Source organism: Caloenas nicobarica, chromosome 36 (assembly GCF_036013445.1).
Source record: "Caloenas nicobarica isolate bCalNic1 chromosome 36, bCalNic1.hap1, whole genome shotgun sequence".
NCBI classification, from domain to species: domain Eukaryota; kingdom Metazoa; phylum Chordata; class Aves; order Columbiformes; family Columbidae; genus Caloenas; species Caloenas nicobarica.
In genome coordinates, this window is record NC_088280.1 from 1,114,619 (window position 1) to 1,131,431 (window position 16,813).

Consider the following 16,813-nt stretch of genomic DNA (forward strand, 5'->3'; position numbering starts at 1 on the left):
CTCAGCTCAGGGAATGATTCCTTGGGTTTTTAGGGGAGGGAGAGGGTTGTTTGGATGTTTTTAGGAGAGGGAGAGGGTCGGTTGGATGCCCTGAGCTCAGGGAATGATTCCCTGGGTTTTTAGGAGAGGGAGAGGGTCAGTCGGATGTTTTTAGGGGAGGGAGAGGGTCGGTTGGATGCCCTGAGCTCAGGGAATGATTCCCTGGGTTTTTAGGAGAGGGAGAGGGTCAGTCGGATGTTTTTAGGGGAGGGAGAGGGTCGGTTGGATGCCCTGAGCTCAGGGAATGATTCTCTGGGTTTTTAGGAGAGGGAGAGGGTCGGTCGGATGTTTTAAGGAGAGGGAGAGGGTCGGTTGGATGCCCTCAGCTCAGGGAATGATTCCTTGGGTTTTTAGGGGAGGGAGAGGGTCGGTCGGATGTTTTTAGGGGAGGGAGAGGGTCGGTTGGATGTTTTTAGGGGAGGGAGAGGGTCGGTTGGATGCCCTGAGCTCAGGGAACGATTCCCCATCCCAACCCGCTCCCCACCGCGAGGAAGCTGCAAACAGCCATGGGGTCACCTCTGTGTCTCCTCTTCTCAAGGGTGACCGACCCCGGTGTCCTCAGCTGCTTCTCAGAACCCTTCCAGTCCGTTCACCATCTCCTTTGGACAAATGATCCTATTTTTATGTCCTCCTTAGATCACGGAGCCCCAAAATGCCCTCAGGACTGAAGGTGAAGGTCACCTGAGACGTGGGAGCACAGCCACGCTGTCCCAGGACACGGGTGGCCCTTTGGCCGTGAGGGGACACGCGTGACTCCCGTTGAGCTTCATCAACCAAAACCCCCCGATCCCTCCCCGGGCCGGGACACGGGGAGCACAGGGAGCTCCTTCCAGTGAACAACGAGTGACAGAGGGACGGGATCTGAGCATTAAGGGTTCAAAAGTGATTTTAGGGGTGTCCCGGGGTGACCTGCTCAGAGATAAAAGTAGCAGAGACCCCGCAGCCGCTTGGGTTCCTTCTCCTATCTCTTTTTATCCAGGACCCCACGGCTTTGGGGTGCCGGGGACAGCGACAACCACAGCGAGAGGCTGGAGGAGATGAGGAGGCGAAGGCTCTTCCACCAGCACAACCAGCGCTGGAAAAGGACGTTTATTGTAGATTTTATGGCGGGTTTTTTGCGCTTCGTTTCTTCCTCGACACTTTACTTAGAGCCAAGACCTTGGCACAGCTCAGCGGTGGCTCCGATTTCCACCCTGACCTTCGCTTCCCCCGGTTAATTGTGGTTTCACCCCGCCAAGGAATCGAGGCTTTGTAGACGTGGCCTTTTGTCCTTCCCGTCCTCCCGCGGCGGCCGCATTAATCGCGGACAAACGGAGGTTAAAAAAACCTTCTGGAGGTCCCCAAGTGCCACCAAGGTCGCCCTCCAAGCCAAGTTGGGTCCCGTTGAGTTTGGGGAGGGCTGGAGGTGCCGCCACCTCCCTCCCGGCTCACCGCGGCCGCTCCTGGCGTCACGGTTCTCAGGTCACGCTCTCCTTTTGTCATTTTTTCTGATCTTTTTTTTTCCTCCGTGCCTGTTCCTTCTGTGCTCGCAGCCTGACCTACTTTCCAGCCTCTTTGATTCCCTTCTCGAGTTCCAGGTTACGGAGAAGCTCCCGCTGGCCTCCTGCTTCCCTTCCCTCCCTCCCACGCCGCCCGTTCCCCCCGTATCGTCTTTTCTTGGGACGTTTCCGACGGTTGGCAGCGCCACGGAGAGCCTGTACGTTGGGTTTGAGCCTGAATTTTCAGCCCGAGCTGAATTTTTAGCCTGAATTTCTCCAGGGTGAACCCCCCAGGTTGGCTGAGGGGAGACCTTGTGTTCTCTGAAAGGAGCTCGGAGCCGAAGGGGGGTCGGGCTCTGCTCCCCAGGAACAAGCGACGGGACAAGAGGAAACGGCCTCAAGTTGCACCAGGGGAGGCTGGAAATTTGGGGTAATTTCTTCCCCAAAGGGCTGTGGGGCGTTGGAACAGGCTGCCCAGGGCAGTGCTGGAGTCGCCATCCCTGGAGGGGTGAACAGAGGAGGTTCTTGGGGACGTGGGTTGGTGACTGTGTTGGGTTATGGTTGGACTTGACGAGATTGAGGGGTTTCGCCACCCAAAATGATTCTGTGAGTCTCCGGTTAACGGGACTGGGGGTCAGGGGACAACCAGACCCCCTGGGTGCCCGTGGGGCCAGGGGAGCCCCATGGGGCTGGGTGAGAACTGAGCCCTGCTCCGGTAACCGGGACCTGGTCCCCGCCATGGAGCCCCCCTGTCCCCGCTCGATCACTCGGCGCTCGCCCCATCTCCCCCCCGCCGTGGGGGTTTTTCTCTCCGTTTCCAAATTAGAGAGCAGTGCAGGGGAAAGGGACCTGGGGGACAGCAGGGTGACCATGAGCCAGCAATGGGCCTTGTGGCCAGAAAGGCCAATGGGACCTGGGGGGGATTAGAAGAGGGGTGGTCAGTAGGTCGGAGAGGTTCTCCTGCCCCTCTACTCTGCCCTTGAGAAAAGGGTTTAGTTCAGATACTATCAGGATATACTTGGGGAACATATATATATACATACATACATATATATATATAAAATATATGCAGCCATAGCACCCTGAGAACGCCTGATCTCGTCTGATCTCAGAAGCTAAGCAGGGTCGGGCCCGGTTAGTACTTGGATGGGTGACCAGCGGGGAGCACCGGGTGCTGTGGGCTGAGCCAGCGCTGGGCCCTTGTGGCCAGGAAGGCCAGTGGGACCTGGTGGGGTTAGAAGGGGGGTGGTCAGTAGGTCCAGGGAGATTCTCCTTCTCTCTATTCTGCCTTTGAAAAAAGGGTTTAGTTCAGATACTATGAGGATATACTCGGGAAACATATATATATATAAAATATATACAACCATAGCACCCTGAGAATGCCCAATCTGGGAAGCTAAGCAGGGTCGGGCCCGGTTAGTACTTGGATGGGTGACCAGCTGGGAGCACCGGGTGCTGTGGGCTGAGCCAGCGCTGGATCCTATCTCAGAAGCTAAGCAGGGTCGGGCCTGGTTAGTGCTTGGATGGGTGACCAGCTGGGAACACCGGGTGCTGTGGGCTGTGTCAGCGCTGGGCCCTTGTGGCCAGGAAGGCCAGTGGGACCTGGGGGGATTACAGGGGCGGTGGTCAGTAGGTCAGAGAGGTTCTCCTGCCCCTCTGCTCTGCCCTGGTGAGGCCGCATCTGGAATATTGTGTCCAGTTCTGGCCCCTCAGTCCAAGGACAGGGAACTGTTGGGAGAGCCCAGCGCAGCCACGAAGATGCTGGAGGGAGTGGAGCAGCTCCCGTGTGGGAACGGCTGAGGAGCTGGGGCTCTGAGCTGGAGAAGAGGAGACTGAGGGGTGACATTAATGGTTGTCAATATGGAAAGGGGGAGCGTCAGGAGGATGGAGCCGTTGGTGACAACAGCGACAGGACAAGGGGCAACGGGTGCAAACTGGAACACAGGAGGTTCCGCTTCAAGATGGGAAGAAACTTCTTCCCGGCGAGGGTGCCAGAGCCCGGCCCAGGCTGCCCAGGGAGGCTGTGGAGTCTCCTCCTCTGGATCATTCCAACCCGCCTGCTTCTGTGTAACCTCATCTGGGATCGGGCTGGATGAGCTGCCGAGCTCCCTTCCAACCCCTGACATTCTGGGAATTCGGCGCTCGACCGCTCGGCCTGGCGCGGCGCGCGCGCGCCGCTCGGCGCTCGGCCTGGCCGCCTGGCGGCCGCCCCGCATGTGCCGGAGCCAAGATGGCGGCCTCCACCTCCTCGCAGCCCAAAGTGACAAAAGCGGCGGCGGCGCCGCGACCCCGGGACCGGGACCGGGGTGGGGACGGCGAACCCGAGCCCGAGGCGGCGCCCGAGCCGGGTGAGCGCCCCTTTTCCTCCGCCGGCCCCGCCCCGCCGGGCCCAACCGCGGCCCCCCCCCCCATCCCCCCCCCCCCCCCAGGCCCCGCCGCAGCGCTGGGCCCGGCCCGGGGCCGCCGCCGCTTCCAGGCCCGGCCCTGCCGGGGAACAGCGCGGGGAGCCCGGCGGAAGCGCCTGTCGCGGAGCCGCCGCCCTCCTTTGTCCGTTCCCCGGCCTCGCTTTGTCCCTCCCGGGCCCCCGGCGGGACCCCCGGGCCCGGCCCGACCGCTCGTTCTGTCAGCGGGGGGAGGGGGAGCCCGTTTCCCGCCTCCCCGCCCCCCTGGGAGAGGCTGCGGGGGGGGACGGGACACGATCCGGGGAGGGGGGGGATGCAAATGCCGGCACCGCCCCGGCTTGGGAAGCGGCGGCCCGTGGGGCCGGGGCAGCGCCCAACGTGACCCCGGGCCCGGGCGGGGCGGCCAAGGGTCCCCCCACCGGCCCCGCTCTGGCAGGAGCTGCCGCCTTCCCTGTCCCATCCCCATCCTCCCCCCACCCAGGGAGCTGCCGCCTCCCTTGTCCCCTCCCTGGCAGGGAGGTGCCACCATCGGTGTCCCTTCCGTGGTAGGGAGCCGCCACCTCCCCTGTCCCCACAACGAGGTGCCACCATCGGTGTCCCCTTCCCCACAGGGAGCTGCCACCTCCCCTGTCCCCTCCCCACAGCGAGGTGCCACCTTCCTTGTCCCCTCCCCACAGGGACATGCCACTGTCCCTGTTTTCCCCCCGACAGAAAGCTGCCACCATCAGTGTCCCCCTCCCTACAGCGAGCTGCCACCTCCCCTGTCCCCACAGCAAGGTGCCACCATCAGTGTCCCCCTCTCCTAGGGAGCTGCCACCTCCCCTGTCCCCTCCCCACAGTGAAGTGCCACCATCAGTGTCCCCTTCCCCACAGGGAGCTGCCACCTCCCCTGTCCCCACAATGAGGTGCCACTATCAGTGTCCCCCTCCCCACAGGGAGCTGCCACCTCCCCTGTCCCCACAATGAGGTGCCACCATCAGTGTCCCCCTCCCCACAGGGAGCTGCCACCTCCCCTGTCCCCTCCCCAATACGAGGTGCCACCATCCGTGTCCCCTTCTCCACAGGGAGCTGCTACCTTCTCATCTCTCTCCCAGCAGGAAGCTGCCACCTTCCTTGTCCCCTCCCCACAGGGAACTGCCACCTCCCTTGTCCTCCCACCCACAGTGAGGTGCCACCATCAGTGTCCCCATCCCCACAGGGAGGTGCCACCATTGCTGTCCCCTCTGTGGTAGTGAGCTGCCACCTCCCCTGTCCCCACAGCAAGGTGTCACCATCCGTGTCCCCTTCCCCACAGGGAGCTGCCACCTCCCCTGTCCCCTCCCCACAGCGAGGTGCCACCTTCCTTGTCCCCTCCCCACAGGGACATGCCACTGTCCCTGTTCTCCCCCTGACAGAAAGCTGCCACCTCCCGTGTCCCCACAGCAAGGTGCCACCATCAGTGTCCCCCTCCCCTAGGGAGCTGCCACCTCCCCTGTCCCCACAGCAAGGTGCCACCATCAGTGTCCCCCTCCCCTAGGGAGCTGCCACCTCCCCTGTCCCCACAACGAGGTGCCACCATCAGTGTCCCCCTCCCCTAGGGAGCTGCCACCTCCCCTGTCCCCTCCCCAATACGAGGTGCCACCATCCGTGTCCCCTTCTCCACAGGGAGCTGCTACCTTCTCATCTCTCTCCCAGCAGGAAGCTGCCACCTTCCTTGTCCCCTCCCCACAGGGAACTGCCACCTCCCTTGTCCTCCCACCCACAGTGAGGTGCCACCATCAGTGTCCCCATCCCCACAGGGAGGTGCCACCATTGCTGTCCCCTCCGTGGTAGTGAGCTGCCACCTCCCCTGTCCCCACAGCAAGGTGCCACCATCCGTGTCCCCTTCCCCACAGGGAGCTGCCACCTCCTCTGTCCCCTCCCCACAGTGAGGTGCCACCATCCGTGTCCCCTCCCCACAGGGAGCTGCCACCTCCCCTGTCCCCTCCCCACAGTGAGGTGCCACCTTCCTTGTCCCCTCCCCACAGGGACATGCCACTGTCCCTGTTTTCCCCCCGACAGAAAGCTGCCACCATCAGTGTCCCCCTCCCCACAGCGAGCTGCCACCTCCCCTGTCCCCACAGCAAGGTGCCACCATCAGTGTCCCCCTCCCCTAGGGAGCTGCCACGTTGCCTGTCCCCTCCCCACTGTGAGATGCCACCATCCGTGTCCCCTTCCCCACAGGGAGCTGCCACCTTCCCCATCTCCCTTCCAGCAGAGAGCTGCCACCTTCCTTGTCCCCTCCCCACAGGGAACTGCCACCTCCCTTGTCCTCCCATCCATAGCGAGGTGCCACCATCAGTGTCCCCTTCCCCACAGGAGGCTGCCACCTCCCCCGTCCCCTCCCCACAGTGAGGTGCCACCTTCCATGTCCCCTTCCCCACAGGGACATGCCACTGTCCCTGTTCTCCCCCATACATTGAGGTGCCACCATCAGTGTCCCCTCCCCGGTAGGGAGGTGCCACCATCCCTGTCCCTTCCCAACAGGGAGCTGCCACCTCCTCTGTCCCCTCTGCGCAGGGAGGTGCCACCATCCGTGTCCCCTTCCCCACAGGGAGCTGCCACTTCCCCTGTCCCCTCCCCACAGTGAGCTGCCACCTCCCCTGTCCCCACAGCAAGGTGCCACCATCCGTGTCCCCTTCCCCACAGGGAGCTGCCACCTCCCCTGTCCCCTCCCCACAGTGAGGTGCCACCTTCCTTGTCCCCTCCCCACAGGGACATGCCACTGTCCCTGTTTTCCCCCCGACAGAAAGCTGCCACCATCAGTGTCCCCCTCCCCACAGGGAGCTGCCACCTCCTCTGTCCCCTCTGCGCAGGGAGGTGCCACCATCAGTGTCCCCTTCCCCATGGGGATCTGCCACCTTCCCTGTCCCCTCCTCACAGGGAAATGCCACTGTCCCTGTTCTCTCTACAGCAAGGTGCCACCATCAGTGTCCCCTCCCCACAAGGAGCTGTCACCTTCCATGTCCCCTCCCCACAGGGTCACGCCACTGTCCCTGTCCTCCCCCAAAAGGAAGGTGCCACCATCAGTGTGTCCTCCCCACAGGGAGGTGCCACCGTCCCTGTCCCTTTCCCCACAGGGACCTGCCACCTCCCCTGTCCCCTCTGCACAGGGAGGTGCCACCATCAGTGTCCCCTTCCCCACGGGGAGCTGCCACCTTCCCTGTCACCCCCCCGAGTAGGGAGGTGCCACCTCATCTGTACCCCCCCAGGCAGATGCCACCATCAGTGTCCCTTTCCCCCCAGGGAGGTGCCACCATCAGTGTCCCCCCCCAAGAGCTGCCACCTCCGTGTGTCCCTGGAACCGCCACCGTCCCCTCCAAGGGACCTTCCCCCCCGACAGGGACCTGCCACCCCCCCATCCTCTGTCCCCAAGCCCCCCCGACCCCTCCATCACGTCGTCACCTCTCACCAGGGCACGTGTCCCCCCCTAAACCCCCCCAGCCCCATGCACAGCACCTTAAATCCTCCTCACCCCCCGCCACGACCCCACTCGGTGACATTTACCCACCGGGGGGGTGACAACGTCCTTCTTTTGCAGTCCTGGCTCCGGAGGACGACGACTTGGTGGCCATGGAGTTGGGGTCCCCCCCGCTCCCCAAAAAACCCACCCCCGGGGGGCAGCTGGACCCGCCCCCCCCCCGCATCGGGACCAAACTCTCTCCGGAGCCGCCCGGGAGCAAACCGGAGCCCCAGGACCCCAAAAGTGAGTGTTTTACCCCATTTTTCCTCATTTCCAACAGTCGTTGCCGTGGGGAACCCGGCAGGTGTTTGTTTAACACAAGCCGGGTGGGGACTTTCAGGTCCTTTTGCTTAATTAATCCTCTAATTAACCAGGCGGCGGCGTTGCCCCCCCCCGCCCCCCGGTATTGCCGCTTCACGACGCTTTTCATTCAGCGGCTTTTAAAACTCACCAGGAGCGACGTGTCTTAAACCCCCCCAGTCAACCCTTCCCTTGCTAATTAACAATGTTCCCCTCCTAATTAACGATGTTCCCCTAAAACGATCACTGTGAGACCCCCCCCCTCCCTCACCGAACCGTGGGCAAAACTTCCAAAACCACCCTGGAAAACACCCCGGAGAGAGAAAATCAGGCTCTGTTGGGTTTTTTTTTAAATTTCCTTCTTATTTTTCTTAATTTCTTTCTGTTTAAAAATTTTTTTTTTTAATTTTCTTTCTCTTTTTAAAAATTTCTCTTTTGTAAAGTGTCTTTCTATTTTTCAAACATTCTCTTTTAAAAAATTTTCTTTTAAAAAATTTTTTTTAATTTTCTCTTTTAAAAAATTTCTTGATCTTTTAAATTTTTTCTCTTTTTGAAATTTTTCTTTTTTTAAATTTGTTTATATTTTTTAAATTTTTCTCTTGTTTTTAATATCTTTCTCGTTTTTAAAATTTCCTTTTTAAAATTTCTTTCTCTTTTTTACATTTTTTCTCTCTTAAAATTTTATTTCTTTTAAAATTTCTTTCTCTTTAAATTTTTCTCTTTTTCTTGAATTTATTTCTCTTTTTTCAAAATATCTTTCTCTTTTTAAAAATTCTTTCTCTTTAAAATTTGTCTCTTAAAAAAAATTCTTTATCTTTTTGAAATTTTTCTTTTAAAAAATTTCTTTTCAAAAAATTTTCTCTTTAAAAATTTCTCTTAAAATTTTATTTCTCTTTTTAAAAAACATTCTTTTAATGTCTTTCTCTTTAAAAATTATTTTAATTTCTCGTTTTAAAATTTCTCTTTAAAATTTTTTTCTTTTAAAAATTTCTCTTATTTTTCAATTTCTCTTTTTAAAAATTTCTTTCTCTTAAAAATTTCTTTTTCAATTTCTTTCTCTTTTTAAAATTTCTTTTCTCTTTTTAAAATTTCTTTTTTTAAAATTTCTTTTCTCTTTTTAAAATTTCTTTTCTCTTTTTAAAATTTCTTTCTCTTTTTAAAATTTCTTTCTCTTTTTTACAAATTTCTTTCTCTTTTTTACAAATTTCTTTCTCTTTTTTACAAATTTCTTTCTCTTTTAAAAATTTCTTTCTCTTTTTAAAATTTCTTTCTCTTTTTAAAATTTCTTTCTCTTTTTTACAAATTTCTTTCTCTTTTTAAAAATTTCTTTTTCCAGTTTCTCTTTTAAAAAATTTTTCTTTATTTTTAAAATTTCTCTTTCAAAAAAGTCTTTCTTTTAAAAATTTCCCTTTTTCAAATTTCTCTTTTAAGAGTTTCTCTTTTTTGAAGTTTCTCTTTTCGAAGTTTCTCTTTTTCGAAGTTTCTCTTTTTAAAACCTCTCCTTTTCTTTAATCGCTTTCTCTTTTTCGTTACGTTTTTCTGCTCTCTCTCTCCTTCAAATGTCTTTCTCCTTTGCAAACCGTCTCTTTTTCCCTTTGGAACGCGCAGCCCCGAGCCTGACGACGTGCGAGGTGTGCGGCGCCTGCTTCGAGACGCGCAAGGGCCTGTCGAGCCACGCGCGCTCCCACCTGCGCCAGCTCGGCGTGGCCGAGTCCGAGAGCAGCGGCGCCCCCATCGACCTGCTCTACGAGCTCATGAAGCACAAACCCAAACCCGACGGCGGCCCCATCTCCCCCCCGCTGGGCAAAAAACCCCCCAAAGACGCCTCCGCCCCCCGCCCGGCGCTGCTGCCGCTCGCCAAGGCCGCCGAGCGCCCGCCCGACGCTCCCCTCAACAAAGCCATTAAATCCCCGCCCGGCTTCGCCAAAACCCTCGCCCGCCCGGGCTCCCCCGGCCTCAAGAAGGTGCCGCCGGCTCTTTCGGGGTCCCCGTCGCCCAAAAACCCCGAGGAGAAAAGCTCCAAGCTGCCGCTGAGCCCCCTGCAGAGCTCCCCGAAGGCGCAGTGGCCGCAGGAGGAGGAAGGACCCCTCAATTTAAGTGAGTTTCTGTGCTTTTTGCTCTTTTCCCTTCCGCGGCTTCTCCCGGCCTTCGGTAACGGCCATGCCGGGGGGACACACGCCGCCCCGTCGCGATTATCCGGGGGGTTTCTCTGCCCCGAGTGGGGATTTCGAGAAAATCGCTGATTTTCCGCCCCCGGAGCCCTTCGTGTCTCTTCCCCCTTCCCTCACCGGCTCCGTCCGGCACAGCCCGCACCAAAACGGTGGGTTTGGCCGGTCCCCGCCGCCTCGGGGAGGCCCCATTGCAGCCCTGGGGACCCCAACGCTGTCCCCGCCACGTCCCATGTTGTCCCCAAGCTCCACCGGTGACTTATTCTGTGACCTCGGGACCAAAACGCTTTTCCCGGCTCTTGGCACCTTCCGGGAGCCTCTTTGTCACCAGCACAAAGCGCCGTTTGGCTTCTCTGCCTCGTTAATTCTTCATCCTTGTGCCCCGCGAGCCTGTCCCGCCGCTGGCACCAATTTCACCAATATCACCTTCCCTGGTGGGATTTTTGGGGATTTTTCCTGCGGTAGCGGCAGCAACTGCGGCGGCTCATCCCTCCTCGGGGAGCTGAGACCCCCTGAACTCCCTCGGCCGGGGGTTTTATGCCCCCGCGAGGGTTTTGGAGCCATCGGGCTGTGAAATCACCCCAGCCCGGCCGCTGCTTCGCTCTTCCCGAGCCGGAAAACCGCAAGGATGGCAAAACCGGTGCCGGTTCTCCACCGGTGAAGGAAGACGCTGCGTTTGGCCCCGGTGCGTCCTCGCAGCCCCTTGAATGCTTGGAGCAGCAGCAGGAAAACGCTTTGTGCTCATCTTGGAGCCGCTGCCGCGATTCCTCGTCGTTAGGGCTGCCTGCTAATGAAGCCGTAGGACCAGACAAGTGGCCGACAGATCCCAAACCGCGGCACGAGGATCCGGCTGACGGATCCCAAACCGCGGCACGAGGATCCGGCCGACGGATCCCAAACCGCGGCACGAGGATCCGGCCAACGGATCCCAAACGACATCAGGAGCATGTGGCCAATCTCATCTTTCCCCTTCACCGGCCGAGAAGCTGCAGCCATGCCGGCTGCCGCGGTGCTGCCGCTCCCGCTCTGTATCCCTTCCTGGCGTTGCTCCGGCAGCGCCCAAAGTCCGATTTGGTTGGAAATGCTTGCTCAAGCCGCCCCGCTCGGCCGTGTCGCCGTCAGGGACGCCACGCGGTGCTGGGGAGCGGCTGGACACGTCCCGCCTGCGCTGACATCCCCAGAATCATCCCCCTCGAGGCTCCTTTGCTGCACGGGTGGGGTTTTGTTCCAGTTCCCGGCAGGGATGTGCCTCAGTTTCCCCATCCCGCCCAGCGCTGATGGTTTCCCCTCCACGGCGAGGCCGGGGAAGCCGCGTTTCTCCCCCGGGACGCTGCGCGGTTCAGGTTGCTCCTTGTTTTTGGTGGTGAAACCTCTTCCCATGTCGTCATCCTCCTCCTCTTCATCATTTGTGCGTCCAGTGACCGGCTCTGGCTGCGTCCGTCTGTCCGACCGACGCCGATCTCTCTTTCCTCTCCCTCTCTCCGCAGCCTCGGGGTCGGAGCCGGTGCGCGACATCCGCTGCGAGTTCTGCGGCGAATACTTCGAGAACCGCAAAGGTTTGTCGAGCCACGCGCGCTCCCACCTGCGCCAGATGGGGGTGACCGAGTGGTACGTGAACGGCTCCCCCATCGACACCCTGCGCGAGATCCTCAAACGCCGGACCCAGCACAACCCCTCCGCTCCCGGCCCCAAATCCATGACCAAGACCCTCCTGGGACCTTTGGAACCGCGCGGCGCCGGCGACATTCACATCCCCGCCCTCGGCAAGAAGGTCCAGCCACCCTGCAGCCCCATGGGGGCTTCTCCTACCTCGTCCCCACCTCCCACCGCCCGCAAGATGTTTCCAGGCCTTTCTCCTCCCTCCTTGCAGAAGAAACTCAAACAAGATCAGCTGCGGATGGAAATCAAGCGGGAGATGATGGCGGGAGGACTCCACGGGGAGCTGCACCCCTCGGACCCCGCCTGGGCCCCCCGGGAGGACATGTCGCCCCTCAACCTCTGTGAGTCCTTGGGTGTCACCGCCGTGGGGACACGGGGTCTGGGGGAACTGCGTCACCTTCCGTGGGTCGTGGTTTTGCACCGGGATGGGGACACGGGGGGCTGGGGGAGCCACATCATCATCCGTGGGTCGTGGTTTTGCACCAGGATGGGGACACGGGGGGCTGGGGGAGCCACATCATCATCCGTGGGTCGTGGTTTTGCACCAGGATGGGGACACGGGGGGCTGGGGGAGCCACATCATCATCCGTGGGTCGTGGTTTTGCACCAGGATGGGGACACGGGGGGCTGGGGGAGCCACATCATCATCCGTGGGTCGTGGTTTTGCACCAGGATGGGGACACGGGGGGCTGGGGGAGCCACATCATCATCCGTGGGTCGTGGTTTTGCACCGGGATGGGGACACGGGGGGCTGGGGGAGCCACATCATCATCCGTGGGTCGTGGTTTTGCACCGGGATGGGGACATGGGGGGCCAGAGGAGCTGCATTGTCTTCCATGGGTCGTGGGTTTGTACCAGAATGGGGACACGGGGGGCTGGGGGAGCTGCGTCATCTTCCGTGGGTCGTGGTTTTGTACTGGGATGGGGACACAGGGGGCGGGGGGAGCCACGTCACCCTCCATGGGTCATGGTTTTGGGGGGTTTGAGCACCCAGAGGGGCGTTAAAGCTGATTTTTTCTCCCCGCAGCCTCCCGAGCCGACCCGGTGCGCGACATCCGCTGCGAGTTCTGCGGCGAATATTTCGAAAACCGCAAAGGTTTGTCGAGCCACGCGCGCTCCCACCTGCGCCAGATGGGGGTGACCGAGTGGTCGGTCAACGGTTCCCCCATCGACACCCTGCGCGAGATCCTCAAAAAGAAAACCAAACCGTGCGCTATCAAGAAAGAACCGCACCCCGCCGCCATCGAACCCCCTAAATCCATCGGGGAGGACGGGCCGGAGCCCAAATCCCCCGGCAAACTCCTGCAGGGCTTGGGGCTGCCCATGCTGGGCGGGCGGCCGGGGAAGCCGGGTCCCGGCGCGGCCTCGCTCAGCCGGGACATCACGCTGGTGCCGCTGAGCGCCAAAACCCCGAGCGGGTTCCTGACACCGTTATCAGCCAAGCGGCCGCTGCCGGACGATCGGTTGGGGCCTCCCGGCGACGTGAAGCACAAGGCGTTCGTCCAGAGCGAGCTGCCCTTCAAGGCCAAGGCCGCGCACGAGAAACACGCGCACACGTGTGAGTGGGGGACGGAACGGGGCGGGGGGAAACGCGCTGTCACCCCCTGGCCGAGCGATTTGGTGTGTGGGGCGCAGCCAAGCGCGTGGGGAGCGGAGATTTGGGGCCGTTGTTTCCCCTTGAGCCGAATTTCCCTGATTTTGTGGAGCGGCCTCCCCCACCCAGACCCCCGGAGGAGCTGGAAAATGAGGAGAATTTCCAGAATTTGTAGAATTTCCCAGAATTTCCGGCTTCCCCAGAGGGATCCCAGGGCAGGAAAGGATCCGGCGTGGGGGGAAATGTCTCCGTGGGTGGAACCGTCTTGGTGCCGCGTCTCCGCTCACCCCCATGTATTTTTTTGTCCCCCCCCACCCAGCCACCGAAGCCTGTTGCGAGCTCTGCGGCCTCTACTTTGAGAACCGCAAAGCCCTGGCCAGCCACGCGCGGGCCCATCTCCGGCAATTCGGCGTCACCGAGTGGTGCGTCAACGGCTCCCCCATCGAGACGCTGAGCGAGTGGATCCGGCACCGCCCGCAAAAAGCCGGCGCCTACCGGAGTTACATCCAGGGGGGTCGGCCCTTCACCAAGAAGTTCCGGAACTCGGCGCACGCCGGCGGCGCTCGCCGGGTGCCGCTGGGGCTCCAAGGCGGCGCCGTCGCGCTCCTGGGGAAGGGCTTGCCGGGAGATTTGGCGCATGGCGATGCCGGGAAGCTGCTGGACGGGGGGAGCGGCACCGAAAGGCCCCTGGTCACCTCCCCGCTCTCGCTTGTGAAGCTGGAGGAGCATCAACGATCCAACATCAGCAGTGAGTTGGGGGGACCTAAAGCCCCCCAGCCTGGTCTTAACCCCCTCACCTTGGTCTAAACCCCCCCCAGCCCGGTCTAAACGCCCCCCAGCCCGGTCTAAAGCCCCTCACCCTGGTCTAAACCACCCCCAACCTGGTCTAACCCTCCCCACCCCAATTAAACCCCTGACCGCAATCTACTCCCTCCACCCCAATTAAACTCCCTCCACCCCAATTAAACTCCCTCCACCCCAATTAAACCCCCTCCCCCCAGTTAAACCCCTTACCCCAATTAAACCCCCCACCCCAATTAAACCCCTCACCCCAATCTAACCCCTCCACCCCAATCTAATCCCCCCACTCCTATCTACCCCCCCACCCCAATCCAAACCCACCCCACCCTGATCTAACCCCCCATCCCAATTAAACTCCCCACCCCAATTAAATCCCCTACCCCAATCTAACCCCCCCACCCCAATTAAATCCCCCACCCCAATTAAATCCCCCACCCCAATCTAACCCCCCCACCCCAATCCAAACCTCCCACCCCAATCTAACCCCTCCACCCCAATCTAATCCCCCCACCCCGATCCAACGCCCCCCACACCCCAATCCAAACTCCTCTGTCCCCAATTAAACCCCCCACCCCGCTCTAACCCCCCCCATTCTCCCCGCCCAGAGTTCGAGCGGCGCCAGCCCCGTTCCCTGGATCCCCCCCTGCGCCGGGACAAGGACGGCGCCGAATTCCCACCCAAGCTGGAGGAGCCACGGCAGCCGCCCCCTCCCCGCGTGCGCCCCGTGCCCTCCCTGGTCCCGCGACCCCCCCAAACCTCCCTGGTCAAGTTCGTGGGGAACATCTACACCCTCAAGTGCAGGTAGGGACACCCCGGGACGGGACGGCGACAAAATCCCACCCGGAATTAAAATTCCATCCGGAATCACCGATTTCCCCGCAATTCTGCTTTTCGGGGGCTCCCCCCCCCACCATTAAAAAAGCGGCGATTCCCGCGCTGACGCCGATTTTTCCGCAGGTTCTGCGAGATGGAATTCCAGGGCCCGCTGTCCATCCAGGAGCAGTGGGTCCGGCACCTCCAGCACCACATCCTCGAAATGAATTTCTCCAAAACGGATCCATTGCTGGGGGGGGGCGAAGCTCCCCCGGCCCCCGAGCCGCCCCCTCCCCTCGCCGAGGCTCAGTAACGGCACCGGCGGCACCGAAACCTCCTCCCCGCGCCCGCAGTTCCTTGGTTTTTGGGGAAAAAAGGGGGGAGCAACCGCTGCATTTCCCCCCTTTTTACCCCCAATTTGGGGGGTGGGGGGCAGCCCCGAGCACTACACGGATCTCACCGATCCCCCCCGGGGATCCCCCCACCTCCTCGCACCCCAAAATCCCGTTTTTTGAACCCAAAGAACAAACGGTGTCGCCTTCACCGGCGGCGACGGGGGCGGAACCGCCGGGGAATTCCGGGGAAAACTCTGTGGATTTTGTATATGACCCTTAGACTTAATGTATATTCGATTTTTGTTTGGTTTTTTTTTTTTTTTTCCATAGGCGACGATGGAATTTAGTCTCGCGTAGATGTCGGAATCCCTCGGTTCCAGGGTTGCATGTTGCCCAAAATCCCCTTTTCCCACACCAAAAACCAAAAAAAGCTGCCGCTTTCCTCCCGCTTTTCCACCGCGGCAAAAAAAAAAAAATCACACCGGATTCACCGTTTTTCCCCCCGGTGCCGATTCCCCTCGAATTTCACCGGAGAAAATAAAAAACCTCCAGTGGGAGGCGGAAAATTCCTGGGAAATTCTTGGAAATTCCTGGGAAATTCCTGGAAAATTCCCGGGAAATTCCCAGATTCGCACCCGGAATCGGCGGCGCCGGGAGGTTCAGCTCAGCCCCCCCCGGTTACTTCGTTATTTCTTTATTTTCCCCAGTTTTTCCTCATCTAGCTCCATAGACCCGACTTTTTTAAAATCTAGATTTGTGTAGAAATAAGAAATATTCACTTTTATTTGGAAATCCCCCCCCAAACTTCCAAATTTCGGAAGGAATTTTAATGTTTAAATTTTTTTTCTTTTTTTTTTTTTCTTTTTTTTTTTTTTTTTTTTATTTCCAATTATTTTTGGGGCACATTCTGGTGATTCTTGTACCCGGGAATATGGGACGATGGATTAAATTCTTCTGGAAATGACGTCGGGGGGAGTCTCTGGTACCCGGAATGTTGGGAAGGGGACGTCCCCGGGGGGGGTGGGGACGCGTTTTTGGGGACGATTCGGGTGGTTTTAGGTGAGGTTTAAAGGCACAAGGGGGTGGGTCGTGGCCTTGACCCTGGAAACGGGGACAGCGGGGTCAGGATGTGACCTTGACCCTGGAAATGGGGACAATGGGGTCAGGATGTGACCTTGACCCTGGAAATGGGGACAATGGGGTCAGGATGTGACCCCATGTCCTGGGATGTGGGGACATCAGGGTCACAATGGGGTGTCCTAAAGGGGACACCGGGGTCGGGATGTGACCTTGACCCCTGGAAATGGGGACGCCGGGGTCACAATGTGGCCATGTCCTAAAATAAGGGGACACCGGGGTTGGGACGTGACCTTGACCCCCGGAAATGGGGACACTGGGGTCAGGGTGTGACCTTGACCCTGGAAATGGGGACACCGGGGTCAGGATGTGGCCACATCTCATGGACATGGGGAGCCAGATGTGGCCCCATGTCCTGGGATATGGGGACATCGAGGTGACGATGAGAACCTGCTCTAAAATATGGGGACACCGGGGTCAGGGCGAGGCCACGCCCACGGCCACACCCACGGGGGGCGTGTCCCTTTAAGTGGTGCCGCGCGGGTCCCTGGCGGGGCGTGGCTTCCTCAGCTTCAGCCAATAGGAGCAGGCGCCGCGGCGCGGGGAGGCGGGGCTGGCGGCCCGAGGCGGATGTGCCGTCCCATTGGCGCGCACAGGGGCAGCCCG

General features: G+C 59.1%; 2 protein-coding genes and 1 pseudogene across 5 annotated transcripts in view; 2 read left to right on the forward strand and 1 right to left on the reverse strand.

The window, feature by feature from the left end:
* The window catches only part of WIZ (WIZ zinc finger), a 50,659-nt gene extending 34,625 nt beyond the window's left edge, over window positions 1-16,034 (forward strand). For 2 of the 4 annotated variants that reach the window (XM_065655036.1, XM_065655037.1), the window contains 7 exons: window positions 7,479-7,643; window positions 9,309-9,797; window positions 11,356-11,868; window positions 12,555-13,085; window positions 13,441-13,869; window positions 14,528-14,723; window positions 14,880-16,034. In XM_065655036.1, the coding sequence (XP_065511108.1) occupies window positions 7,479-7,643; window positions 9,309-9,797; window positions 11,356-11,868; window positions 12,555-13,085; window positions 13,441-13,869; window positions 14,528-14,723; window positions 14,880-15,048 (2,492 nt within the window). In that variant the 3' untranslated portion in view covers window positions 15,049-16,034. Of the gene's footprint in view, window positions 1-3,741; window positions 3,866-7,478; window positions 7,644-9,308; window positions 9,798-11,355; window positions 11,869-12,554; window positions 13,086-13,440; window positions 13,870-14,527; window positions 14,724-14,879 lie in introns of those variants that run through there. The other 2 variants (XM_065655038.1, XM_065655039.1) reach the window with 2 other exon arrangements.
* Window positions 2,582-2,700, forward strand: LOC136001017 (5S ribosomal RNA; annotated as a pseudogene).
* The window catches only part of XAB2 (XPA binding protein 2), a 202,005-nt gene continuing 197,579 nt past the window's right edge, over window positions 12,388-16,813 (reverse strand). The window contains exon 20 of the mRNA XM_065654916.1: window positions 12,388-12,397. The gene's annotated coding sequence lies outside the window, so the exon portion shown is untranslated. The remainder of the gene's footprint in view (window positions 12,398-16,813) is intronic.